The 22,635-nt window shown below is 38.7% G+C and overlaps 1 protein-coding gene across 4 annotated transcripts in view; it reads left to right on the top strand.

Annotated features, from left to right (window-relative positions):
• Nucleotides 1–8,755: 8,755 nt before the first annotated feature.
• The window catches only part of SLC35D1 (solute carrier family 35 member D1), a 51,066-nt gene continuing 37,186 nt past the window's right edge, over nt 8,756–22,635 (top strand). Inside the window, exons 1-8 of one of the 4 annotated variants that reach the window (XM_027610675.2) lie at nt 8,756–9,660; nt 10,486–10,519; nt 10,617–10,703; nt 11,391–11,458; nt 13,065–13,136; nt 13,949–14,017; nt 16,063–16,165; nt 20,038–20,130. In XM_027610675.2, coding sequence (XP_027466476.1) covers nt 9,458–9,660; nt 10,486–10,519; nt 10,617–10,703; nt 11,391–11,458; nt 13,065–13,136; nt 13,949–14,017; nt 16,063–16,165; nt 20,038–20,130 — 729 coding nt within the window. In that variant the 5' untranslated portion in view covers nt 8,756–9,457. The remainder of the gene's footprint in view (nt 9,661–10,485; nt 10,520–10,616; nt 10,704–11,390; nt 11,459–13,064; nt 13,137–13,948; nt 14,018–16,062; nt 16,166–20,037; nt 20,131–22,635) is intronic. The other 3 variants (XM_027610645.2, XM_027610665.2, XM_027610656.2) reach the window with 3 other exon arrangements.

Below are 22,635 nucleotides of genomic sequence, written 5' to 3'. Positions count from 1 at the left end.
CATATGGTATTTCTCTCTCTCTGACTGACTTATTTCACTTAATATAATGCTCTCTAGTTGCAATAATGCTGGTATTTATTATCAAAGAATTTAAAACAGAATTTCAAAGAGATATTTGCACTTCCATGTTCATTGTAGCATCATCACAATAGCTAATATATGGAATCAATACAAATGTTCTTCAGTGGATGAATAGATTAAAAGATATATATACCTACAATGGAATATTATATTAAGTGAAAGTTGGTTAAGCATCTGCCTTCGGCTCAGGTCATGATCCCAGGGTTTTGGGATCAAGCCCCATGTTGGGCTCCCTGCTCAGCAGGTAGCCTGCTTCTCCCTCTCCTTTCCTTTCCTCCGGCTTGTAATCTCTCTCTCTCTCTCTCTCTGTCAAATAAATAAAATCTAAAAAAAAAAAAGCCTGTAGATAAATTTGGACAGAATTAACATCTTAACAATATTGAATTTTCCAATCTATGAACACAGTATAGCTCTTCATTTATTTAGCTTTCCTTTCATTTCTTTCTCCAGTTGAGAAGACTACTTTATTAAGATGACATTTGAGTTAAGACCTGAATTAAGCTATAGCATGAACCATGAGGCTATCTGGAGGAACAGTATTCCAGGCAGAGTATAATAAGTGCAAAGGTCCTGAGGTACAGTGTTCTTTGAGTGTTCTAAGAACAGCACGGAGGCCACCGTGGCTGAGTGGAATGAGGTAGAACAGAGAGGGGCAGAGGATGAAATCACAAAGGTAACAAGAGACCAGGTCATGTAAGACCTTGTAGGCCATTGTAAGGTTTTGGATTTTATTTAGAGTAAGATGAGAAGTGATTGAACAGTGTTGAGAAGAGGTGTGACATTTGGTTTATTTTTTTAGGTCACTTTGGGTGTTTCAGTGAGAAAGGATTAATAGGGAAAGGTAAATTGAAGATAGAAGCAGAAAAACCATTGCAGAAAAATTTATAATATTTTAGCAAGGCCATATGGTGACTTGGACTAGGATGACAGTAGAAGTAACAAATGTCAGAATATAGATATATTTTAAAGATAGAGTTGATGGGATTTGCTGAAAGTTAGATGTGGGCTGTGAAAAAAGAGAGGAGTCAAAGATGGCTGTAAGGTTTTGGGCCTAAACAATTGGAAGAATAGTTTTCTTCAGTCTCTGAGGGGAGATGTTTTGGAAGGTGTTTATCTGGCTTACAAGGAGTAAGAAGGGGAAAAAGATTTTTTCTAAAATTTTTATGCACCATTGAATTTTAACCACAGAATTCAAGAATTTGCAGTCTATACTCTTGAGTATATTTCAATAGCAACCACCTGTGCATTATGGTCTGCGCATAAGTGGTAAGAGGAAGGCAATAGGCAAAAAGTAGGAAAAGAATATTTCAATTAGTAACTGAAGTTATTATGCCTCTTCAGGAGCATGCAGGAATGGGTATTAATGAGTCTATGGGTAGGGAAGACCTCACTGAAGATCATCTATTTTATTTGAGACTTGAAGAAGTTAGCCGGCAGAGGGAGGTGGGGTTTGTGGGGACAGAAGATTAATCTATAAGTCAAGTAGTGAGCAGGTTTAAAGATCCAGAAATGAGAAAATGTGTTTGAGGAACACATTAAAGAGAGTCAAGTATGAGTATAGAGCAGGGAGAACCAAAAGGAGAATGTTGTGAAATAAGGCAGTGGGTATGTTTAATCCTAACAATTAAATCTGCAGTTTTACAAAACCACTGTGGCTTGCTGTGGGGCTCCTCAGTAGAGAATGAACTGAAGGAGCACAGATGCTAGTTATCGAATCTTGGTGAGGGATGACGATGATGGCAGTGGGTTCAAACTTCAGAGACATTCAGGGGCTTGTGGACGACAAATGAGAAGAGAGAAGCCCTAAGAATGACTAGTTACTAGGTTTCTAAGGTGAGCAACTTGGTGGATGGTTGTTCCTTTTATGAACACTGGAGTGCCAATTATGAAGTTATTGTCTCTCAGCTCCAAACCTTGGACTAAATTTGGACTATGTGTTTCTATTCTGCTTTGTGAAGCTGATGCTTGTATTTTGCAAACCACATTCCTGCTTTGCCAGCTGGCTCTATGTGAGGCTTGGCCATCGGTGGTGCTAGGGAGACTGCAAAGTTGGAGGAGAAAGAAAGAAATGCCCTTTACTGTCTGCTTCCTTTTAGCATTTCTCCAGCAATGATTCTTCACCCCAGAAGCAGCAGGCCCTCCCCAGAGAAGTAGCTGAATGCAGTTTGCAGTTTTCCCTGCATTTTCAAAGTCAGTCTAATCATGCTCCTTGGAGCCAACAGCACCTACAAGATGGTTCTCCCTCTTCAAAGCCTGGATCCCAGGCTTATGGGGAGCCTCCTCTGAACTCAAAGATTCCAGTATCAGTTGAGTAGCATCTCTTCCTCAGATGTCTGAGTTTTAGCTATTGGGGGGACCCTCTACGTTTCTAGGTTTAATAATTCTAGTCTCTCCCCTTTATTTCTTCTGCCTTTCCTGCAGTTGCTACCTCCATGATTTCTTAGAGAATTTTTTTAAACCTTTCATTTACCAAGTTAGTATTTCTTTATATTAAATTCTCTCTAAGCAAATAAACCAATGTGCTTTTTGTCTCCTAACTAGATTGGTACAGAAATTGTTGCTAGGAACAGTCCCAGGAAACAGACCTAAAAGATGGGATCCGGGCATTAGCTTGGTTTTGTGCTTGGGCTTGACTGTAGTGCTGAGCTCCTTGTTAATAGGAAATAAATGCTGGTAACCCATGTATGCAGAAGTATCACGATTAATTAAGTCATCACCTGTAGTTGATTGTGATAAAGTGCCTACTGAAACAAGTGCCTTGGAGCATGTACCTGCTACATTTGACTGTTACAACAGTGGCAATGACTATGACTACTGGTGGGAAATAGATTCTTCTGAGTACACCGAAGCACTTACAGAAAGAAAGTACCAACCTCGGGTCCTTACACTCTCTGCTCCGGTCTCATCAGAAAGGCAGAGACATTCCATGGCAGCCCTAAAAGAATCTCGTAGTTCTTATAGCAATGGGGCTTCCATTGCTAAAAATGAACGAACATTTAATTGTCCAGTTCACAGTTTTTATATCAGTTGAATCTATAGTCTTGCCAGGGCTCTCATGTAGAAATTAGGAAAATGATAGGGAAGGAGAGGGGACCCAAAAACCCAAAATTGGGGATACATCTGGTTGGACTTAGTTCAAGTTGAGAATTTTGAAATCTCAAGTCACTTTGAACTTCTTCTGTCAGTGGCAGCAGTCTGAGGATATTAGCCTTTCCTGGCTTGAAAACTATCCACTATCCCCATAACTGGGGTCAGATGTCAGCATGCTCCAGGGGAACAAGTAGAAAGTCTGACCCAGGAGGAAGCAGCTTATAAATCCCCCAACTTTGCAAGATTTTCCTAATTTATATCACTATAAACCTACGGAATATGTATAGGAATGGATTTTAAGGAAGATGGAATATAACACTGGATTAGGCCAAATGTATTGATATGAGTACACTTACCGGAGGTTCTGGATTCAATGTGTTAGCCAGGCAGGTGGAAATAGTCTAACAATTTCATTTATCAGTTGACAGAGACTCGGGCTCTATAGTGACCTCTTAATGAGACTGAGATATCATAATGTAGATGAAGGAAAGTATAGGGAGATAGGGATATTAGAGTGCCTTTATCATGTGTAATTTACACATCCATCACTCAACTAAATCTTGAGGATCCAGAGGACACTCTCATCACCAACACACTGAAAAATCACATTGTTTGTAAGGCATGTACATCCTTGAGAAATTCTTTCATGGCTGTAAGCCAAGTATAATTATGGGAAATTTCACTATTGAAATACTGTATATTTTCCTTGAAGTATTCCTCAAAGGGACCTGTAGTCATTTACTAGAGTGACTGTGTGCTGGGGAAAAAGAAATACCTAGACCTTTTGGGGATTATCAAACATTGGCAAATTGATATTAATTCCTGGGTATCTATATCACTGTAATCTACCAGTGGAACTGGGGGCTTAGATGAGTCAGATATTAATTGGAGTCTTAGCCCAAATTTGAAACACAGTGGACCCAGTAGGTCTGCAGACCCACTGTGTGGCTATTTATCCAGTTCTTGAATGCATAATTAGAAGAGATACACGTTTAGACATGATAGATATACTTGGCAACTGGCAAAATCCTTACATTGGCTCTTTGACCCATGGAATAATAACCATAACAGTAGAAAGAAGGAAGCTTCTGGAACCCTTCTATCCTACCAGGAGAGTAACCAAAATGAATGACATATCTTCAGGGAACTTGCAGAGATTAGTGTCCATCACCAAGACTTGGAAAGATGCATGAGTGATGATACCTATCACATTCTCACTTAAGTGGCCTGTTTGTCCAATGCAGAAGGAAGATCTTGACAAATATCTGAGGATAATCATAAGCTTAATCAGGAGGTGATTTCAGTTGTAGTTAATGTTCTACATGTAGTATTTTTACCGAAGCCAATTAACACTCATGTGGGGAGATAATAAAAGTAGTTTGGGATGGGTTGAAGAGTGATGGGGGGTGGGTATAGAGAGGGTTAGAACTACATGGTCAATCGGTGGATAGTAAGGCGAAGTTTGCTGAGATAGGAGGATCTCAAAGCAGCCGATTTATGATGGATTTGTATGGAGTTCAGTTGTAAACACATGGAGTTTGAAATGTCTTTGTATTTTCAATGCCTAATTTGATGACTGGTATTTGTGAATGGGTCATGATTGACTATGACTTCAATAATTTTTCATTTCTTTATCCTAGTTATTCTTCTTCATACAGTTGATAAACACTAAACTTGGTAATTGAAGGAGGAAATGGTATTGCCAGACTTCTTATAAAAGCAAGTTTGTTCACCTACCCCAAATGAGACAGGACTGTGTAGTTTAGGAGCACAGACTAAATGCTCAATATACTGGGGCCAAATCTGTGTACAGTCACTTAGAACTGTAGGACTCAGGGCATGCCTAAGACTCCCTCTTGGCCTTTGTTTTCCTGTTTGTAAGTTGTTTTACCATACCTACTTCCTAGAGTGGTAATGATGAAATAAAATAATAAATTACAATAGCACATGGCCAGGCTCACCATCAGTAATCAATAAGTTCATTCCTTCCAGCCCAACATAGAGAAGTATAAGGCATTGCAGAGAAGCTCCATGCTCCTTCCATGCTTTTTGGTTCTCGGAATTTTCAGCGTATCATTCAAATAGGAAACACACATGACCTTTGCTCCGTGGCTGTAAAATAATCAGTGGTGCAACATGGCAGGTCCGTAGGATGATCTAGGCAGGCAGTGAAATAAGAAATTGATAAATGGAGGTAGACACCAAAAAAGCCTACATAAATTCCACTATAAGAAGAGCAAGTGAGGGCGCCTGGGTGGCTCAGTTGGTTAAGCGACTGCCTTCGGCTCAGGTCATGATCTCGGAGTCCTGGGATCAAACTCTGCATGGAACCCCGCATCAGGCTCCCAGCTCAGCGGGGAGCCTGCTCCCCCCTCTGACCCTCTCCCCTCTCATGCTGTTTCTCTCTCGCTCGCTCTCTAATTAATAAATAAATAAATAAATAAATAAATAAATAAAATATTTAAAAAAGAAGAGCAAGTGAGCTAAGGGAAAGGGAGAAGTTCAGGGAAAAGAAATAGCATGAAATAATTTAATAAATAGTATACAGAATTAATTTTCCCTTGTGGAGAAACATGATAGCTAAAGCAAGGTTTTGATAAAAAGACATGATTTAATTACAAAAAAGATTTTTTCTGCCAGTAATTCCACCTAGCAAAATATAAAATGTGTCAAGCTGCAATGTTGACATTTTCAAATAGAGTAGACTTGTATACCAATGAGAACATTTAAATCGTTTTTCCAATCTTGCACAATTTTAGATGTTTCTACCTTTATTCATTTTTTTAAATGACATATGAGTCTCCCAGATATAGTTCTGTGATTAATATTACTGAGGTTAAGAAACAGGTCTGAGCACCTGAAATACCTAAAAGTACCAAAAAGTCTAAATACCTATAAAAAGAAAAAAAAAACAACTAGAGCATGAGCACCTATCTCTATGGGTACCTGATACAAATGCTTGACTCCATTAGACTTCACAGCATTTTACTGAGGGCATAAAGCATTCCTGGTATTGAGAAAATCTAATATAGTTCTTGGCCTGTGTACGGTAGTTCTTAACAAATATTTATTAATAAATAACATAATTATGCTGAGAAAAACAACAGTAGCTTCTTGGATTAATACTTTTAGGAGATTGTCATTTAATTTTGTGTAATTGCAATTGATTTATTGCAGAAATGTGTACCTGGCATTTCATCCCTCTACTGGGAGGCGCTTGAACCACGTGGCCCCTTTCAGTGGTCTCCATTGCTGCCATCTGACTTTATAAAAGAGGGTTTCATTTTTATACAGTGTTAGTGGGAATACAAAATTGGTACAATCTCTTTGGAGATAAATTTGTTAATGCTATTAATTTTTAAAAAAGCCTTTAATTAAACAATTCCACCTCTAGAAACTTATACCTCTACAAAGTTGAATGGACAAGGATAATCAAAGCTTCATTGTTTATAAACCAAAAAACTGGCAACAACCTAAATGTCCATGGGAAAGGTTACATGAATAATGATGCATCTAGCTAATGGAATTTTCGGCAGCTGTTAAAAAGAATGAGGTAGAATTTCTTTACTGCCACAGAAAGATCTTTAGAGGAATATTAAGTGAAAACAGTTTGCATAAAAATAATAATGATAATTGTAATTATCATTATTATAAACACTTGTGAGGTATGTACTATGTTCTAAGTATTTTACCTTTATTAACTCATTCAATTCTCACCACAACCCTATGAAGTGGGTGTTACTGAAATCCTCATCCTATGGATAAGGAAACTGAGGCACAGTATTGTCAAGTAACTTGCCCAAAAATTAGTGTCAGAGGCAGTGTCTGGCTTGAGGCTCAGTGTTCTTACCTGGTTCTATTCCATGCATGTTAAAAAATGCATAAAAATCCATGTGTGTAAGTATACATGTGTATGTATATGGATATGTACATACATATGTATTCATATGTGTATGGAACATGGCACTAAATACAACCTCTAAACTGTTAGCAGTTGCTTTCTTTAAAGAGTTGGTAGAAGAGGAAGAGGGGAAGATACTTTTTATATGATACAAGTTTATTTTGCTTGTTTGCTTTTGTTATGAGGGATATTGTTTTTATAGTAATTTTTTGATGGCTGTTTCCCAAAATATAACTTTCTAGTTATTTTTCTTCTGCTGCTAGCAATTAAGGAAGACATCTGCCCATTTTCCTCATTGTTAAAAAGTTATTCATTCAGCAAAACATTTAAACTGTGCTAGGTGTCCCTGACTGTCCTTGTCCTTAGGGAGCTCACTGTCTACTGGAACAGACTGACATATAAACATGTAATCCCAGAACTTCTGTAATGGGGATGTACAAGGATGGGGTGGGAGGGGCACAAAGGAGAGTTATCAATTCTGTGGAAGGCATGGAGGGGCAGTGTGAAAGAAGGTACCCAAAGAGGAGGTAATGCTTTGCCTAAATAACAAAAGAAAAGTAAGAGTTCTTCAGGAAACAGGGGAGAGGAGGGAGAGAAAAAGCATCCCAGAAGGAGGGAAAAATGGGAGTAAAGACATAGAGGCAGGAACCCACATTGTTCTTCATGGGACTGGGCATAGTTTAATTTAGTTGCAGCTTATGGAAGGAAATGTGAGGAGCACCTCTGGAGATGTGGGCAGAAGGAACATCCCCTAAGTTCTTGTGGGCCATGTTAAGAACTTCATTCCGTGTACCAGTGTTTCCTAAGGAATATTCAAAGAACAAAGGTTCGCGGAAAAACTCAAAAGGTAAGGATCAAAAGATATACACAGAATGGAGTATTATCTAGCCTTAAGAAGGAAGGAAATTCTGACATATCCTAAAAGCGGATGAACCTTAAAAGCATTACGCTAAGTGAAATGTCAGACACAAAAGGACAAATACCGTATGATTCCACTTACATGAGGTACCCAGAATAATCAAATTCATAGAGACAGAAAGAATAGGGTTACTAGATTTTGGGGCGAGGAGGAATGGGAATGACTGTTTAGTGGTTACATAATTTCAGTTAGAGATAATGCAAAAGTTCTGGAGATGGGTAGTGGTGAGTTGCACAACCATGAATGTACTCAATGCCGCTGAATTGTACGCTCAGTGGTAAAATGATAAACTTTATACTAAGCATATTTTACCATAATAAAAAAAGGTTGAAATGGCAAATTTTATGTTATGTACACTTTACCACAATTACAAAATATGGGATAAAAGAAATAAAAACGATAAATAATTCAAATTCAATTTTTTCTTTTTTGACATTAAAATTAGGTACGTCATTTCTTTCCTCAAGCTGATAATGATTTGTTTCTGTTATGTAATAATGGCTGCCACTTACTGAAAACTAGCTGTGCGCTAGTTTTACATCCATAGAGATAAAGAGATGCTGGCCCAGAGAGGTCAACTAATTGATCCAAGAGCACGCGGTTAGTGAGGGGGCATTTCTGGGATCCTAGAATCGGAACTTGCTCTGTCACCAATCCCCAAGTTGCTTGATTATCCTACTACTTTTTTTAGATGTGTCTACATTTTTCTTAAGCAAGTTTTCCCTTGATCTGCAAAGAAGGTATTGTTTGTTTTCTGGGTTCAGAAAATGTAAGAAGCCTGAGGGAATGCAGAATGAAATGTTTGTTGAGTGTTTCCTTTTATCCCGGTATGATACTTTTGAAGTACTTTGACCTTCTTAAAGAGAGACCAAAAGAGCATTCAAAGGGAGTCTAGACGCTCCCACCACAGAGAACTACTTAGCCAGCCACCTGTTACCGAGGGGAGGATGTCCTGTACTTTCGTTGCGGTTGTTATCTGGAGAATACGGCTCCGGGGCCCCGGGCCGCCAGCTTCCCCGGCTTTAGATACGCTGCCGCAGAGACCCCGCGCAGACTCGCGCGCAGGCGCGAGACGGTGTCGGCGTTCTGTGGCTGTGCTTTGGCGCCTGGCGCTCCGGTGTTCCGGAGTGGTTTCCCCCTTGGCCTGTTCTCCCTCTGCGCCCGAACTCAGTCACCGCTGCCCCTTCTCCAGGCCCTCTCCAGCCCATGCCTAGGCCAGTCCCGGCGCGGCCCCTACCCTCTGACCCTGCGTTGCCTAATGCCCGAGCAAAGTCCCCAAGGGTGTAAAACCCGGCCTTCCTGCCGCTGGGCGGGGACGGGCGGCCACGGTTCAGGGAGCTGAGGCGGCGAGGGTGCAGCCGGCACAGTCTACCGGCCAGGGCCCCGCTAGTCCCCTGGGAGCAGGCCCCCCGCACCGCTCAGCCCCACCGCCAGGCCCGCCCGCCGCCGCCGCCGCAGCCGCAGCCATGGCGGAAGTTCATAGACGTCAGCATGCCCGGGTTAAAGGAGAAGCCCCCGCGAAATCCTCCACACACAGACATGAGGAGGAGCTGGGGATGGCGTCGGCCGAAACGCTGACGGTGTTCCTGAAGCTGCTGGCCGCCGGCTTTTACGGCGTGAGCTCCTTCCTGATCGTGGTGGTCAACAAGAGCGTGCTCACCAATTACAGGTAGGGCCGGGGCGGCGGCCGCGGCCGAGGCCGTGGGGAGGAGCGCGCGGCGGCGGCGACGGGGCGCCGGCTCCTTGGACTAATGCTGCTAAAGTTGAAGCTGAACAAAGTTGCGCGGGAGCTGGGGAGGGCGGGCCGTGAATGAGCGGCCCGGGCGGCGGGGCCGGCTTGGCGCGCGGGCCCGGGGTGCGGGTCCAGCTCCGGGCGCGAAGCTCTGGACCGCCCCGCGCACGTCTCGACCGCGGTGGGAAAGCGCCCGCCGAGCAGCGCCCTGGAAACCTTGCTCTTCAGAGCGATGGAGCGGAATTGCTTCGTGACTTCTGGCTCTTGTGCATGCTAGGCTGGGAGCAGAGCGAGGGATGCCCTCCCTTCCCTGCAGCCTGGGCCGGGGTCCGGGGCTTCAGGGTCCTCGAGTTCGCTGGCGGTCTCTGGGGATGGGCGCATCCTTAAGCTCATTTAAGACGATTCTGCTGCTGTCACTGGGACCCTGAGGCAGAAGCAGAAGCATGTTTGTTTTAAAGATGTGAAACCGTTGAGACCCACGTCTTCACCCGTTGCAGGCAGCTGACTGAAATTGTGGACTCCGACAAGATGAGACAAGTGGCCGCCCGAGGCTACAAAATCAGCGGTGTTGCCTGACAACCAGCAGGGATTTTTTTCTCACATTTTCATGTGGATAAGGGGCATATGTTGGTGTTTGTTTCAAAATATATTTTAAGGTTGTAGATGTGCAAATTGAATTCACAGAGCTGCGTTTGGGTTTTTCTGACCATGTATTTTTTTTTCCTCTCTCTCTCTCTCTCTCTTTCTCTACCTTTTTTGTAGATTTCCCTCCTCACTATGTGTTGGACTTGGCCAGGTTAGTTGGAATCTTCAGCATTACGTGGTTTATGTCGTTAGAACTTCTGTGTGTGTCTTTATATGTAGAACAGTGAATCTGTGTTCTCTGTTTACAGATGGTGGCCACAGTGGCAGTTCTCTGGGTGGGAAAGGCGCTCAGAGTAGTCAAGTTTCCTGACTTTGACAGAAATGTACCTCGAAAGGTAAAACAAAACAAAACAAAAAACATCTTATTTTCTGAAAACAAATCACTATATATTTTTATCAGTCCTCTGCATATTTAAAAATGGCAATCTTGAAATCGCCCAGAGTAGGTATAATGAAGGTAAAGAATAAATGTAGTAATATGTGTTTTAAAAAGTCCTACCAACTCTTTAAAATTAAGGGAAAAAGGCCCCCAGAAATCTTGTGTTTTTTAATTAATGAACACTTGCTGGGAGTACAGCTGTTTTGCATTTTCTACATCCATCTAATCTAGCTGGTGTATCCTACATTCATTATTCTTTGGGTTTATTTTCTTACTATTCTGTCTGCCTCTGCTTGACTCCACATGAAGATGAAATGCCTTTTTCTGCTGACAGTAGAGCCATGGGCTAATATATTATCATATTTTAAAGCAAATGATGTTTCTCTTTCATATGGTTTGATCATATTCATATTTCTGTTTCTTTTTTCTTCTCCATTCTTCCCTCTGTTTGCCATAGTAGTGCTCTTATCCAGGAATAATGTTTTTTGGGTTCTTCATGGGGGCCAAAATTGTGTATGAGTTCTAATCTTATGTTTTAAGTGGAAAGAATTTGATCATGTAAACAAAACTGTTTCTGTTTGAAAGGACCTTGTTTTAGCTATCTTTATTATTGAGCTTTGTTATCCCTTTTTAAATTTTCTAGACGTTTCCACTACCTCTACTATATTTTGGGAACCAAATCACGGGACTGTTCAGCACAAAGAAACTGAAGTATGGATAACTTTATTTTACTAGTGAGGTTAATATGATGTATTCTTAAAACTGTACTTGAATGTCAAATATTTAACACATTGTTATTGATTCTGGAAAAAAATGAAAGAACCAGAAAGCTTCTGTTACTAAATAAGATTACACCAGAGGTTTTAGTTTAAATTCTTTTAAGTTTGAAAAGAAAGAGTTTTTGTTTGTTTTGGGTTTCCCCCCTTCACTTTGATAATAGAAGTCTTAAAATGTTATAAAATGCTGTTATAGGAGATTTTCATTATTTTTCCAGATCTATAGTAGTGAAGAGGTCTTGGGATTTCAATTCTTTTACACAATTTATAAATACTATATTTTAGGCAAATTCTGTAAGCAAAATCAGAGAGTGGTTATGAGAACTTTTGTAGTTTTTCTTTTAACATGAGGTAAAGTAACATCAGATAGAACTCTGAACAAATATGATTAGTATTATACCAATGACCATAGAGGCAGCATATTCACTTTTAGAAAGAAGCAGTACTCTGCTCTGCAACAATACTGTTTTATTATCCTCTAACCTCTTAATTCTTGGCTTCTCCACTTGAGGAGTGTAGTTATGTATTAGGTGTATGTGATATTAAAATTATACACATGGAGAAGGCATTTAACAGAAATCCATGGTTTCACTACTTACACTGAAACTAACCCCCTGGCATATTAGATGATTGTAAAACAAAATGGGGAGATCTCTGAGAATCAGAGACAAAGTGTTTTTCATTTCCTTTTTCTTCAGACCCAGGAAATGTGAAAGAGTGACCATGATGGTATCTCTGGGGCAGGGTTCATGGAAGTCAAATTTATCATGGGTGGGGTATCCTTTTCCATCTCATTACCCACTTGGAAAGAAATGTAGACCTGCTGCAAAGTGCTGCTTGTATAGAATTTGCTCTTTTTCATCCATTGTCATCCATCTATCCATCCATTCATTCACACCCTATCTTTGGTTGCCAGCTAAATATAAGGCACTTTGGAGTGAGATGGGATATATTCAGAAATAACTATATTGCAAGAGGCTGTGTGTTTGACTAGTGCAAGCAAAGTGCTCTGGTAATTTAGAGGAAGGCAAAAGTACTTCCACAAAAGGACAATCAGGGAATATTTCATGGGGTGAGATTATCATAGATGCTGTTTGGAGGGTTGGAGATGTTGTTTTGTGGAGGGTGGGTGGAAAATAAGTTCAGTCTACTAAAGAAGGAAGAAAGAGGTCTTTTAAAAACTAACATGGTTACTGTTCAGGGTGTTTGTATAATAGGTAGCGTAAAATTAAAAAGTGGCTGTTAACTAGCCTTTGATAATAGATATGTGATCTCTACCATTTTTAATAGGGAGCTTGATGTTTCTCACTTCTAGTAGTTTTATAAAAGCAATTCTTTCAGGCTTTCAAATAAGAATTACTTCTAGAGAGAAATAAAGGTTTAATCACAGATTAACCAATATGGAATGGAATTAATCAGCATAATGGAAGGAAGAGATTAGCATTATTTTAAGGTACTTATTTGGAGAGTCTTAGTTAAAAATAAATTGCTAAACTGTATTTTACCTAATTATATTTTTCCCTTTTTTAAATTTTCTGCAGCCTGCCAATGTTTACAGTTCTGAGAAGGTTCTCCATCCTGTTTACAATGTTTGCTGAAGGAGTTTTACTCAAGTGAGCTAAATTTCTAATATATCTAGTCTTTAACAGACTTTGGTCCTCTTTAAAAGGGGCCCAGAATATGTGAGAGAGTAAAATTACTTGTCTTGTTTCTACTTTATCTTTTGAGAAGTTTAAGCACTTTCTTCCTTTGCTATAGGAGTTGATAGTTTATGGGATCAATAGTTGGAGAGATTATGAAATGGAGTTGGAATCTGTCTGAACATGAGATATACTTTCAAGGATTCCTATACCTACTGTTGCCACTGAATGATGCTGGGTCAGAAACATCAGTATAGGTTTTAAATAGTGTTCCTGTCTTGGCTACTTTTACTACAAATGTGTGTGACCTTTTTCCACTTAAAGAAATTCTGATTTGCAAAAATTGAAGCTCAATAATGATAGCAAATATACGAATATGAAAGAAATGAATATACTCTTTTTGTATACGTTTTTGCTTCATCAAAGGGATTCTTTGAAATACCCAATTCCTTGGAAACATTTATAATATGACTGTTTAGGGGCGCCTGGGTGGCTCACTCATTAAGCATCTGCCTTTGGCTCAGGTCATGGTCCCAGGGTCCTGGGATCGAGCCCTGCATTAGGCTCCCTGCTCGGCAGGGAGCCTGCTTCTCCCTCTCCCACTCCCCCTGCTTGTGTTCCCTCTCTCGCTGTCTCTCTCTGTCAAATAAATAAACAAAATCTTAAAAAAAAAAATACTGTTTATAGCTTTTTTAAGGAAAACATTTTTTTTGCCTATGTTGCAGAATGAATCTGTGAATAACTAAAGGCACATGTATGCACTTTTTAATTATTTTATTTTGTAGGAAGACTTTTTCTTGGGGTATTAAGATGACCGTATTTGCAATGATTATTGGAGCCTTTGTAGCTGCCAGGTAAGAACATATTAAGACCACATTAGAAATTATCAATAGTTATTGATAATAATCAATTACCAATAAAAAAGAATTTTGTGTAGGTTAAGTAAGAATCATGTCTTTGAAAAACATCCAAAAGACTCTTTGGGAAGTTAAATCTTTCTGGCCATATTAAGGTCAAGGCTGGCAAAATCTGATTCTTCTACTTATTGAGCACATACCATATGCCACACAATATGTTTGGGATTTTATATGTATTTATGCATTCTTTACAACACCTCTGAAAGATGTGGCTATAATTTTCCTATTTTTAGTTGAGGAAACTAAAACCTAAGTTCAGAAACTTGGTCAAGGTTACACAGCTAATAAATGGCAGCACTGGAATTTGAATTTGTGCCTGACTCCAGAGCCTGTGTGCTTTTATAAATCATGTGGTATTCTTTTACTTTACATAATGCTAAAGAAAATAGTGTCTCAGAAAAGGCAAATGATAATGAATTATTTGCCTTGTGGTAGAATAATAATACTAGAATTTCTTTATTTGGCTCACTTAAGATATATCACAAGTGCCATGACTTAGATGTTCTTTTAAATTACTGAAGCTTCTCCCATTGTTTTTAAGTTTCAGTTTTAAAATGGAGGGAGAAAGCGTATGCCCAAAGACTCAGAAAATTAAAGTGATGGCTAGAAGCCTTCTACATTTTTCTTGGACCAGGGCATACATGTATGGGTTTGCTAACGCCACAGATTCTACCTGACATAGATTTTCTGCTGGGAGTTCAATGTGCTTCTTGGATTGGCTCATTTACCTTCATCATTCCTGTAGTATAGGCAGGGGGAAATATTCTAAGTCAAATTCCACCCTAAATTTCCAAGTGAAATTTCACTCTTTAAAAAAAAATGAGAAAAAGGATAGAAAAATTGGTTACTAGAATTTGGTTATATAGCTGACTGTTTTTTCCTTTAAGTAATACAGCCTTCTTGAAGAAAAATTCTATATGAGCCTCTAACCTCTTTGAAGCATTTCCATAAAGCTGGTGGGATCCAGAATTGAACCAAACAACAGGAGTTCCTCAGGGCCAACCCTGGCCTGCAAAAAGTTTCTGAGGAGAATTGCTATCTGATCAGCCTTATCTAATCAGAACCTGTCACTTGGGAGAGAGATTGGGAAGAAGGGAGTCTGAAGTTAGAAGGTTGTCAGGCTGCTTGGAAGAGGGGTTATATATTGGGCTAGTTCTGCCTAAAATTGTAGGGGCATATAAAGTTCCTCAGAAGTCTTATTCTATGTACTAGTTTAGCTATAAGTACATAGTATCTTTGCACAATCCCAGGATGTTGGGCCACTATTTTAGCTAGGGTGCTAAAGTATATTGAGGGCATGCTTTCTTAGATTTTCATCATTCTGTTCAGTTTACTAAGTTCTGATCTTGTGCCTGGTGCTCAACTAAATACTAGAAAACTTCAGTTTCCCTAATCCTGCTGGTTATAGCTCATAGGCTTTTTAAGCAGTCATTTAGGTATTTGAGTTGCTATTGTGTGCTTAGACACTGTTGTAGCTTGATTTCAGAACAAACTACAAATTATACTTCAGAAATTCCACCCAGTGACCCAAGCACCTGTACCACCTGCGTTTTGTGTGAATGAATCCTTGGAAAATGACATGTTAACAACTTCATCTTTTTGGTTTCCTTCTCTCTGAAATTGAGCTCTGATGCCTTTTCTTGCTTCAGATGTATTATAATGGTGAATTTGGTTACTTGTTCTTGTTGTCTGACTTTGAATTCAGAGCAGTGCTATTAACTGACATGATTAATTATTGCTAATGATTGTGTTTAAGCGTTAGTACTTCTCCTATCTGAAGGCTTCCCTATTGAGTGTGAAATTGCAAATTATAACCAGGAATCAAATACTTGATTGTTTATATCAAGTATCAAATAGTTGATAAAATGTCTAATGTTCACTTACATAGATAAGAATATGTTCTTCCATTTATTGTACTTCAGACGTATTTAAAATTACATGCATGTTCTTTAAGCTATTAAAGTGTTGCTTGTGTTTTACAGCTCTGACTTGGCATTTGATCTCGAAGGATATGTTTTCATTTTGATAAATGATGTCCTGACAGCAGCAAATGGTGCATATGTAAAACAGAAGTTAGATTCAAAAGTAGGTAGCAATCTAAATCTTTAAGAGATGTTTACTGATGTTGGGAGTAGTAATGTCAATTTGTTAGGAAAGAAGAATACTTAGGAGAGCTGGGAAAGACCTAGGGATCTCTGAGAGTAAAATGCCTGTACTTTGCTACTCACATAAGAAACTTTTTCAGTTATTAATTAGCAGTTAGATTTTATTGTTAGCTTTTCTGGAAGGGATTGGGTGACTATTGACTTTGGGAAAGGGTTGTAATTAGGGGTGGGTTCATTACAGAAAAGTGTCATAAATGTTCATGGCTGTGTTCTAGAAGAGTTGGTGAGGGACCTGGATAAGAAGAAATATCTGGAAACCCTTGAGCAGATTTGAGGAGAAGTGAGTGTTGGAAGGGGCTGTAGAACAAGAATGGACTTTGTGTATCTGTCCACAAATAATGGAAAACTTTAGGGAGCATTAGGATTGCTCTCTTTTAGGAGCAATGCTGAGTTCCTTGGCCTAGATCTCATACACATGAACTTTCCATACCCAGCCCTTTTCTCTTAACTTACAGCATGCATACAAAGGCTTTACAGATATTTTTTGTCAGACTACTATATACTTTGAATATATACACACTAAATTTTATTTTTAGATCAAGCCAGACCATCAGAAAGCAGAGAATTTGAGCCACATTGCTTTAGCTACGTTATGGCATAAGTTTGCCTTATTGTAAGCAGCTATGTGGTTCAATCGGTTGAGCATCAGACTCTTGGTTTCAGCTTGGGTCATGATCTCACGCTCTTCAGATTGAGCCCCATGTGGGCTCTGCACTTGGGGGTGTCTGCTTGGGGTTCTCTCCCTCTCTCTCCGCCTCTCCCCCTGCTCGCAGATGCAAGCATTTGTGCTCTCTCAAATAAATAAATAAATCTTTTTTTAAAAAAATAAGCAGCTATGTAGAACTCAGCTGTATATATTAGCATCGTTATTGAAGGAGCTGCCCTTTTTATCATGATGTATCCTGTGTAAGGACCCATATGAGATTTCACAGATGCCACCACAGTTTTTCCTGAACAGTGGTATATTTTTTATCTCATAATTAAATCTTGTAACTGACCTGACTTTATCTTATTTCCCTACCCATGTTTCCTAAATCACATGGCCTTACCTGCTTGGTTTTTAGTCTGCTCTATATGTGCAATAATTCTGAAATTACTTTAGGTCATTTTTTTTAGTTGATACCATAAATACAAATGCTCAACTACTCAATAGTAGTATTAGTGTCAAGTTTGTATTGTCTTGGCAGGGGACTTTGCCTGCTCCAGAAAGAACCATAGAATGAATGGCCATTCCAGTAGCTTTCATTATTTTCAGAGAAGGTTTATTTTGAAGATCTTTGAAGAAATGGGGTCAGTGTAGATTGTTTCCAACAAATTTTCCTTAAATATACCTTTATATCTTGTTCTCCATTTATTTGCCTTGATGACTTTGTATGATGATTGTATTTTAATGGAAGCTACTACTATTAAAATTTTTTATCTTTTTGAAGTAGTTAGACAAAAGGGAGCAGTTAGAGATTAGTTTTTTTTTCCTCAGCCCATTTGCTGCTTTGGGAAATAGGTACCAGGGATAACATTCCATTTGTCCAGCAGCCTCAGCTGTCTAAAACAGTACTACCCAATAGAATTTTCTGTGTTGATAGAAATCTTATATATCTCTACTGTTCATTAACGGTAGCCACCAGTCACATGTGGCTGTTGAGCACTTGATAAGTGACTGGCACAACCAAGGAACTGAATTAGTAGTTTAATTATAATTAGATTGAAATAACTGCAAATGGCTAGTGGCTACTGTATAGGGCAGCACAGTCTAGAGTACATCCTAGAACCTAGAAAAAAGCAAAGCGTGTTTCTGAGTATTTTATTCCCAGGAGAGTCCTTCAGTTCCTCCCTTAAAAATGACTTATCTTGCATTAGAACTTTTAAGCATACTGATCTGCTTTTCATACTTAATGGATTAGGAGCGGCATACTAGAAGATGGAATTCTATGTAGAGGCAGAGATCCGGTATAAAAGGTCAGCTAACAACAAAAGATACAAATAGGAAAACTATAAAAGTCATAAGTACTCAAAAATGGAGCAATTAAATGACATTAAGGGCAATATCATATAAGAACACAATACAGTAGTGCATATTTATGGTGACACCTTAAATTCTGTTTTAGTTGATGTACTACTCTGTTTAAGAAGGCAGGGAAAAAGATAAAATAGTTAAAATGAGAAAATAAGAACAATTTGACATTTAAGTTTTGGGTATTTGTGTTATCTGGATGGGTGTGTGTGTGTGTGTGTGTGTGTGTGTGTAGGTATCCTCTACTTCCTAGATCATAATCATGTCTCTGGCTGATGGGGCATCTGTTGTTAAAGGTTGTTTTATTCTTCTGTGGCCTTTTCCTTGCTGCTTTAGAAATGAAGCACATCTTTTCATTGATGCTTGTGGTGGCCTTGGCAATCAGTTATTTGGTTTATCTGAGAGGCAGTATGGCCACGCTGAAATGCTGTTAATAAATCAGAAATTTTATTACCTATAATTTCAGGACTGCTTAAATCATGGCCCTTTGCGCTTAAGTCATGTGGCTTAAAAACTTAGTGCTGCATTTCAGACCTGAATGCAGCTGTTGAGTTTAAAACATTTCTAACTTTAAAGAAATCATACAGATAATACATATTTATAACGGAAGTAGTAGAAAACATAGAAAAGCAAGAAGAAGAAAATCTAAATTTCTCTTAATTCTACCATCAAGTGAGCAGCACAGTTTTGGGGGATAAGTGTGTGCACGCACATGTGTATGTGCACGCTTAACTGTATATAATTTTAAATGAAAGCAACTTGCAATGTTTTCTAACCTATATTTTTCATTTAGTGCAGTTTTATGAACATCTTTCCTTGTCAGTATTATTTAACATTTTTAGTGGTTGCATAATATTTCATTGTATGATTATATCCTCATCTAACTAACTAGTTTTCTGTTGTTGGATATTTGTTCCCAGTTTCTCAAATCTGCTTTTGAGAAAGTAGTTTGACTTTTCACATCATTCAGTCATTTTACATCACAGAAGTTAGGCAGATATGATGACCCCATCCTCACTACTTCTTCATCCCCATCCTGCCCCCGTCAAACTCTGGCCTACTTTTTCAAGTGACTGCTTCTGGCTGAATGTCTTAGAAGTGTGTGAATCAAAAGTAAACCCAGATTTCTCATAGGCTCCCTGTGTTTGAAGATGTATGTGGTTCTTTTGTTGTTCCCCAATAGCTTGAGGACACAACGATTCATACTTTTGGGAATTGTAGATAATCTTCATTGTACTTCCCATGTACATTTTCAGAAATACTTCACTGGCAAGTTATGTCTGTTTGTGTTGGTCTAGGTATGAGTGTGTGTGTTGGTACCTACCCATCTATCTCTTAAATGGCACTTTGTTATGGTTCTGAAAAGTTCAAGACTGAGTTGATGACTTTTGATTCAGTTTAGGAATGGAAAGGGCTTCAGGGTTGTGTTTATATAGAAAGGCATGTATATATTCAAAATAATGTCTTCCCTGCTTGCTGTCTTGAGGTAGCCAGTTGATGTTATTTTTATTTCTCTGATTTTAAGCACTCAATGAATTTATCTCAAACAAATATAAAGTCTTGTATGTTTGCTTTTTTTTTCTTCCTTTTGAAAGCTTACGTTATTTCTTAATGTTTGCAAAACCTATGACTTGGCTGATTTGCTCTCTATATTGTGGGGGAGCAGTGTGTGTGTGTGTGTGTGTGTGTGTGGTGTGTGTAGTGGGAGTGGTATTCTGTATAGGGTTGTCTATATCTGTCTGCTAGAACCAAATGGAACACCTAATTATTTACTGTTCTAGGAGCTGGGAAAATATGGTCTGCTCTATTACAATGCACTGTTCATGATTCTCCCCACCCTGGCCATTGCATATTTTACAGGAGATGCGCAAAAGGTAAGACTTTCTAATTATGATTTAATGGCTTATTTTTTGAGCTGTATTATTACTTATATCCACAAGATAAGACTGTGGGGTTGTTCAAAAGTAATGTACTTATTGAGTGACCAAAAACTGAGAGCTTGTTTTTTTAGCTTGCTAATGTCATGCTAACCTTTTTTCTTGGCACAAGTATTGGATAGTACTAAAATGGCTCAAAATAGCTTTGGCTATTAACATAAAATAGTACATGCCAACTAGTGTCCTTCTCTTAAGTGTCAAAAGGCTAGAGGAAGGGAATTTTTACATTTCTACTAAACTACAAATAAGAATAGTGGCAGACTATCCTAGAGAAACAAAAAATTCTGAATTAGTAGAGTTTTTCAAACCTAAACAAAATGCTTGGCTTTCTAGAAGTTCTCTGTTTTATTGTACAGTTGTCATGCTGGCTTAAATCCCAAGCTGGGTTTTTTCCTCAGGAGATATTTAGCACCATGTGGTAACTTAACTGTGTAAATGGCAGCTAATATAGTAGTTTACTCATTTTCTAAAATGATAGCTAAATAAACCCAGAATAGAGTAGCAAATAAATCCACACAAGAATTTTTCTTTAAAACAAACCCATATTCATAGAAAAATTGATATCATTTTGTTAGAATTCACAAAATTTTGCAAACTGAATGGAAACCTAGAATTTTGCCAAGTTTCTGTAACAAGATTTCTTCTAATGAGTCCTCTGGCTAGTAGTTTCTTCAGAATAAATGTGTCGGTTATTTACTCTAACGACAGTGACAATTCCCACGTATCAGTGGGAGCCAAAATAAAGAAAAGGTTTTGAAAGTAGTTAGACTATTAAAAAATTGTTCTTCAAAGATAGAAGACCTTATAAAGCTTATAAAGGTGCTTTGTTTTATTCATCAAGAACTCTTTCTTTTAAAAAACTGGCATAGAGGGACGCCTGAGTGGCTCAGTTGGTTAAGCATCTGCCTTCGGCTCAGGTCCTGATCCCAGGGTCCTGGGATGGAGCCCCACATCCGGCTCCCTGCTCAGTGGGGAGCCTGCTTCTCCCTCTCCTTCTGCATCTCCTCTTGTGCACTCTCTCTTTCTCTCTCTCTCTCTCTTTCTGACAAGTAAATAAAATCTTTTAAAAAGATAAAAAACTGGCATAGATCTTCTTGAACAGGTATAAATGTTTTAAAGAACTGTGACCTGGCTGCCAGCAGACCTGAAAGTGACTCCAAAGTAGAAAAGGGAGCTGTTACTCTGACTAATAAAGAGTGTTGAGTAAGTATTTTGTGATTGTGAAAAAAGTAGGAAGAGAAACTAACATTTATCAAGTCCCTATTATGTGCTGGTCACTTTTTATATGTGTAATATAACATAGTCCCCAGAACAGTTGTAGAAAATTTGAATTATCTCTGTTTTACCAATGTGGAAATAAGGGTTCGGAGAGACTTAGTCCCTTGTCCAATGCCATACTGTTGGTGGTGGGTACAGTCAGGGTTTAAACTCGGGCCTAACTCCAGAAGCCATGGTCTTTCCACAGTGTTCTTCCTCCCTCTAGGAGACTCTGGCGGAAACACCTCTTACTCTTCAGCTTTGGGGCAAGAATGTAATGTAAAGTAACCAGGCCCCTCATGGCAACATGGATGGTTCCAAATCTTGAGGCCAATCTTTACATGAGAAAGTTGGAAGAATTAATGTGGTTAGATATTTTATAGACTTGGCAAAGATGCAGTTCTCGTTAATTTGAAACTTTGACTAGTAGCTACTTGAAAAAATTGACCAAAGGAGATATTTCTTCATTCCAGACTGATGATCTTTAATTAGAAGTTATCTGCCAGGTTATAGCATTATCATGCATATTTGAAAGTTCAGTAACATTCAACTTGAAATGCTTCGATATAATTGAGAATGTTTACTCAGAGTGAAAAAAGTTGCTTTGTCACCTATATTAGGATGAGGTTTAGATTTTCCTCTTATTTTTTTCTTTTTTATGCAGAGGAGTAGAATTTGAGTAATCTTTTTGTTGTTTCCAACAAAAGTGCCAAGCAAAGGTCAAGAAAGGTTTATTTTGGAAGAAATATTTCTTTAAGAATGACAGAGTTCACCTAAATACTTTCGAGTTGGGATGATAAACTAGTGGAAACTGAATTTATTGCTCTGAAATCAAACCCTGTCAGCGTTTTTGGTTTCACATAAGTGTTTATCTTCACTCTTATTATTAATTAATATTGTTCTTATAAAACATTTACTGGGGTGTAGATGGACACCTTGGCTGGCAGTCTTATAATACTTTTTTTCCTTAAAATTCTCTCCTTCACATGCTCTTCTGACATTCTCAAATGGTTAAGTGTTACTGTATGTCTCACTGTGTTAGGCTCAGGTGATAAGAAAAAAAGATGAATTAGATAGTTTTCTTGCCTTTGAGGACCATACAGTTGTCTTGGGGGGTAGACCTGTCAACATCAGAGCAATGAACTGTTACAGGTTCTGTGGGAGAAGTGTTTTGGGGACATCGTG

This window comes from Zalophus californianus, chromosome 4 (genome assembly GCF_009762305.2).
Source record: "Zalophus californianus isolate mZalCal1 chromosome 4, mZalCal1.pri.v2, whole genome shotgun sequence".
NCBI classification, from domain to species: domain Eukaryota; kingdom Metazoa; phylum Chordata; class Mammalia; order Carnivora; family Otariidae; genus Zalophus; species Zalophus californianus.
The sequence above is the reverse complement of the archived record's forward strand: the minus strand, read 5'-3'. Positions and strand labels throughout refer to the sequence as shown.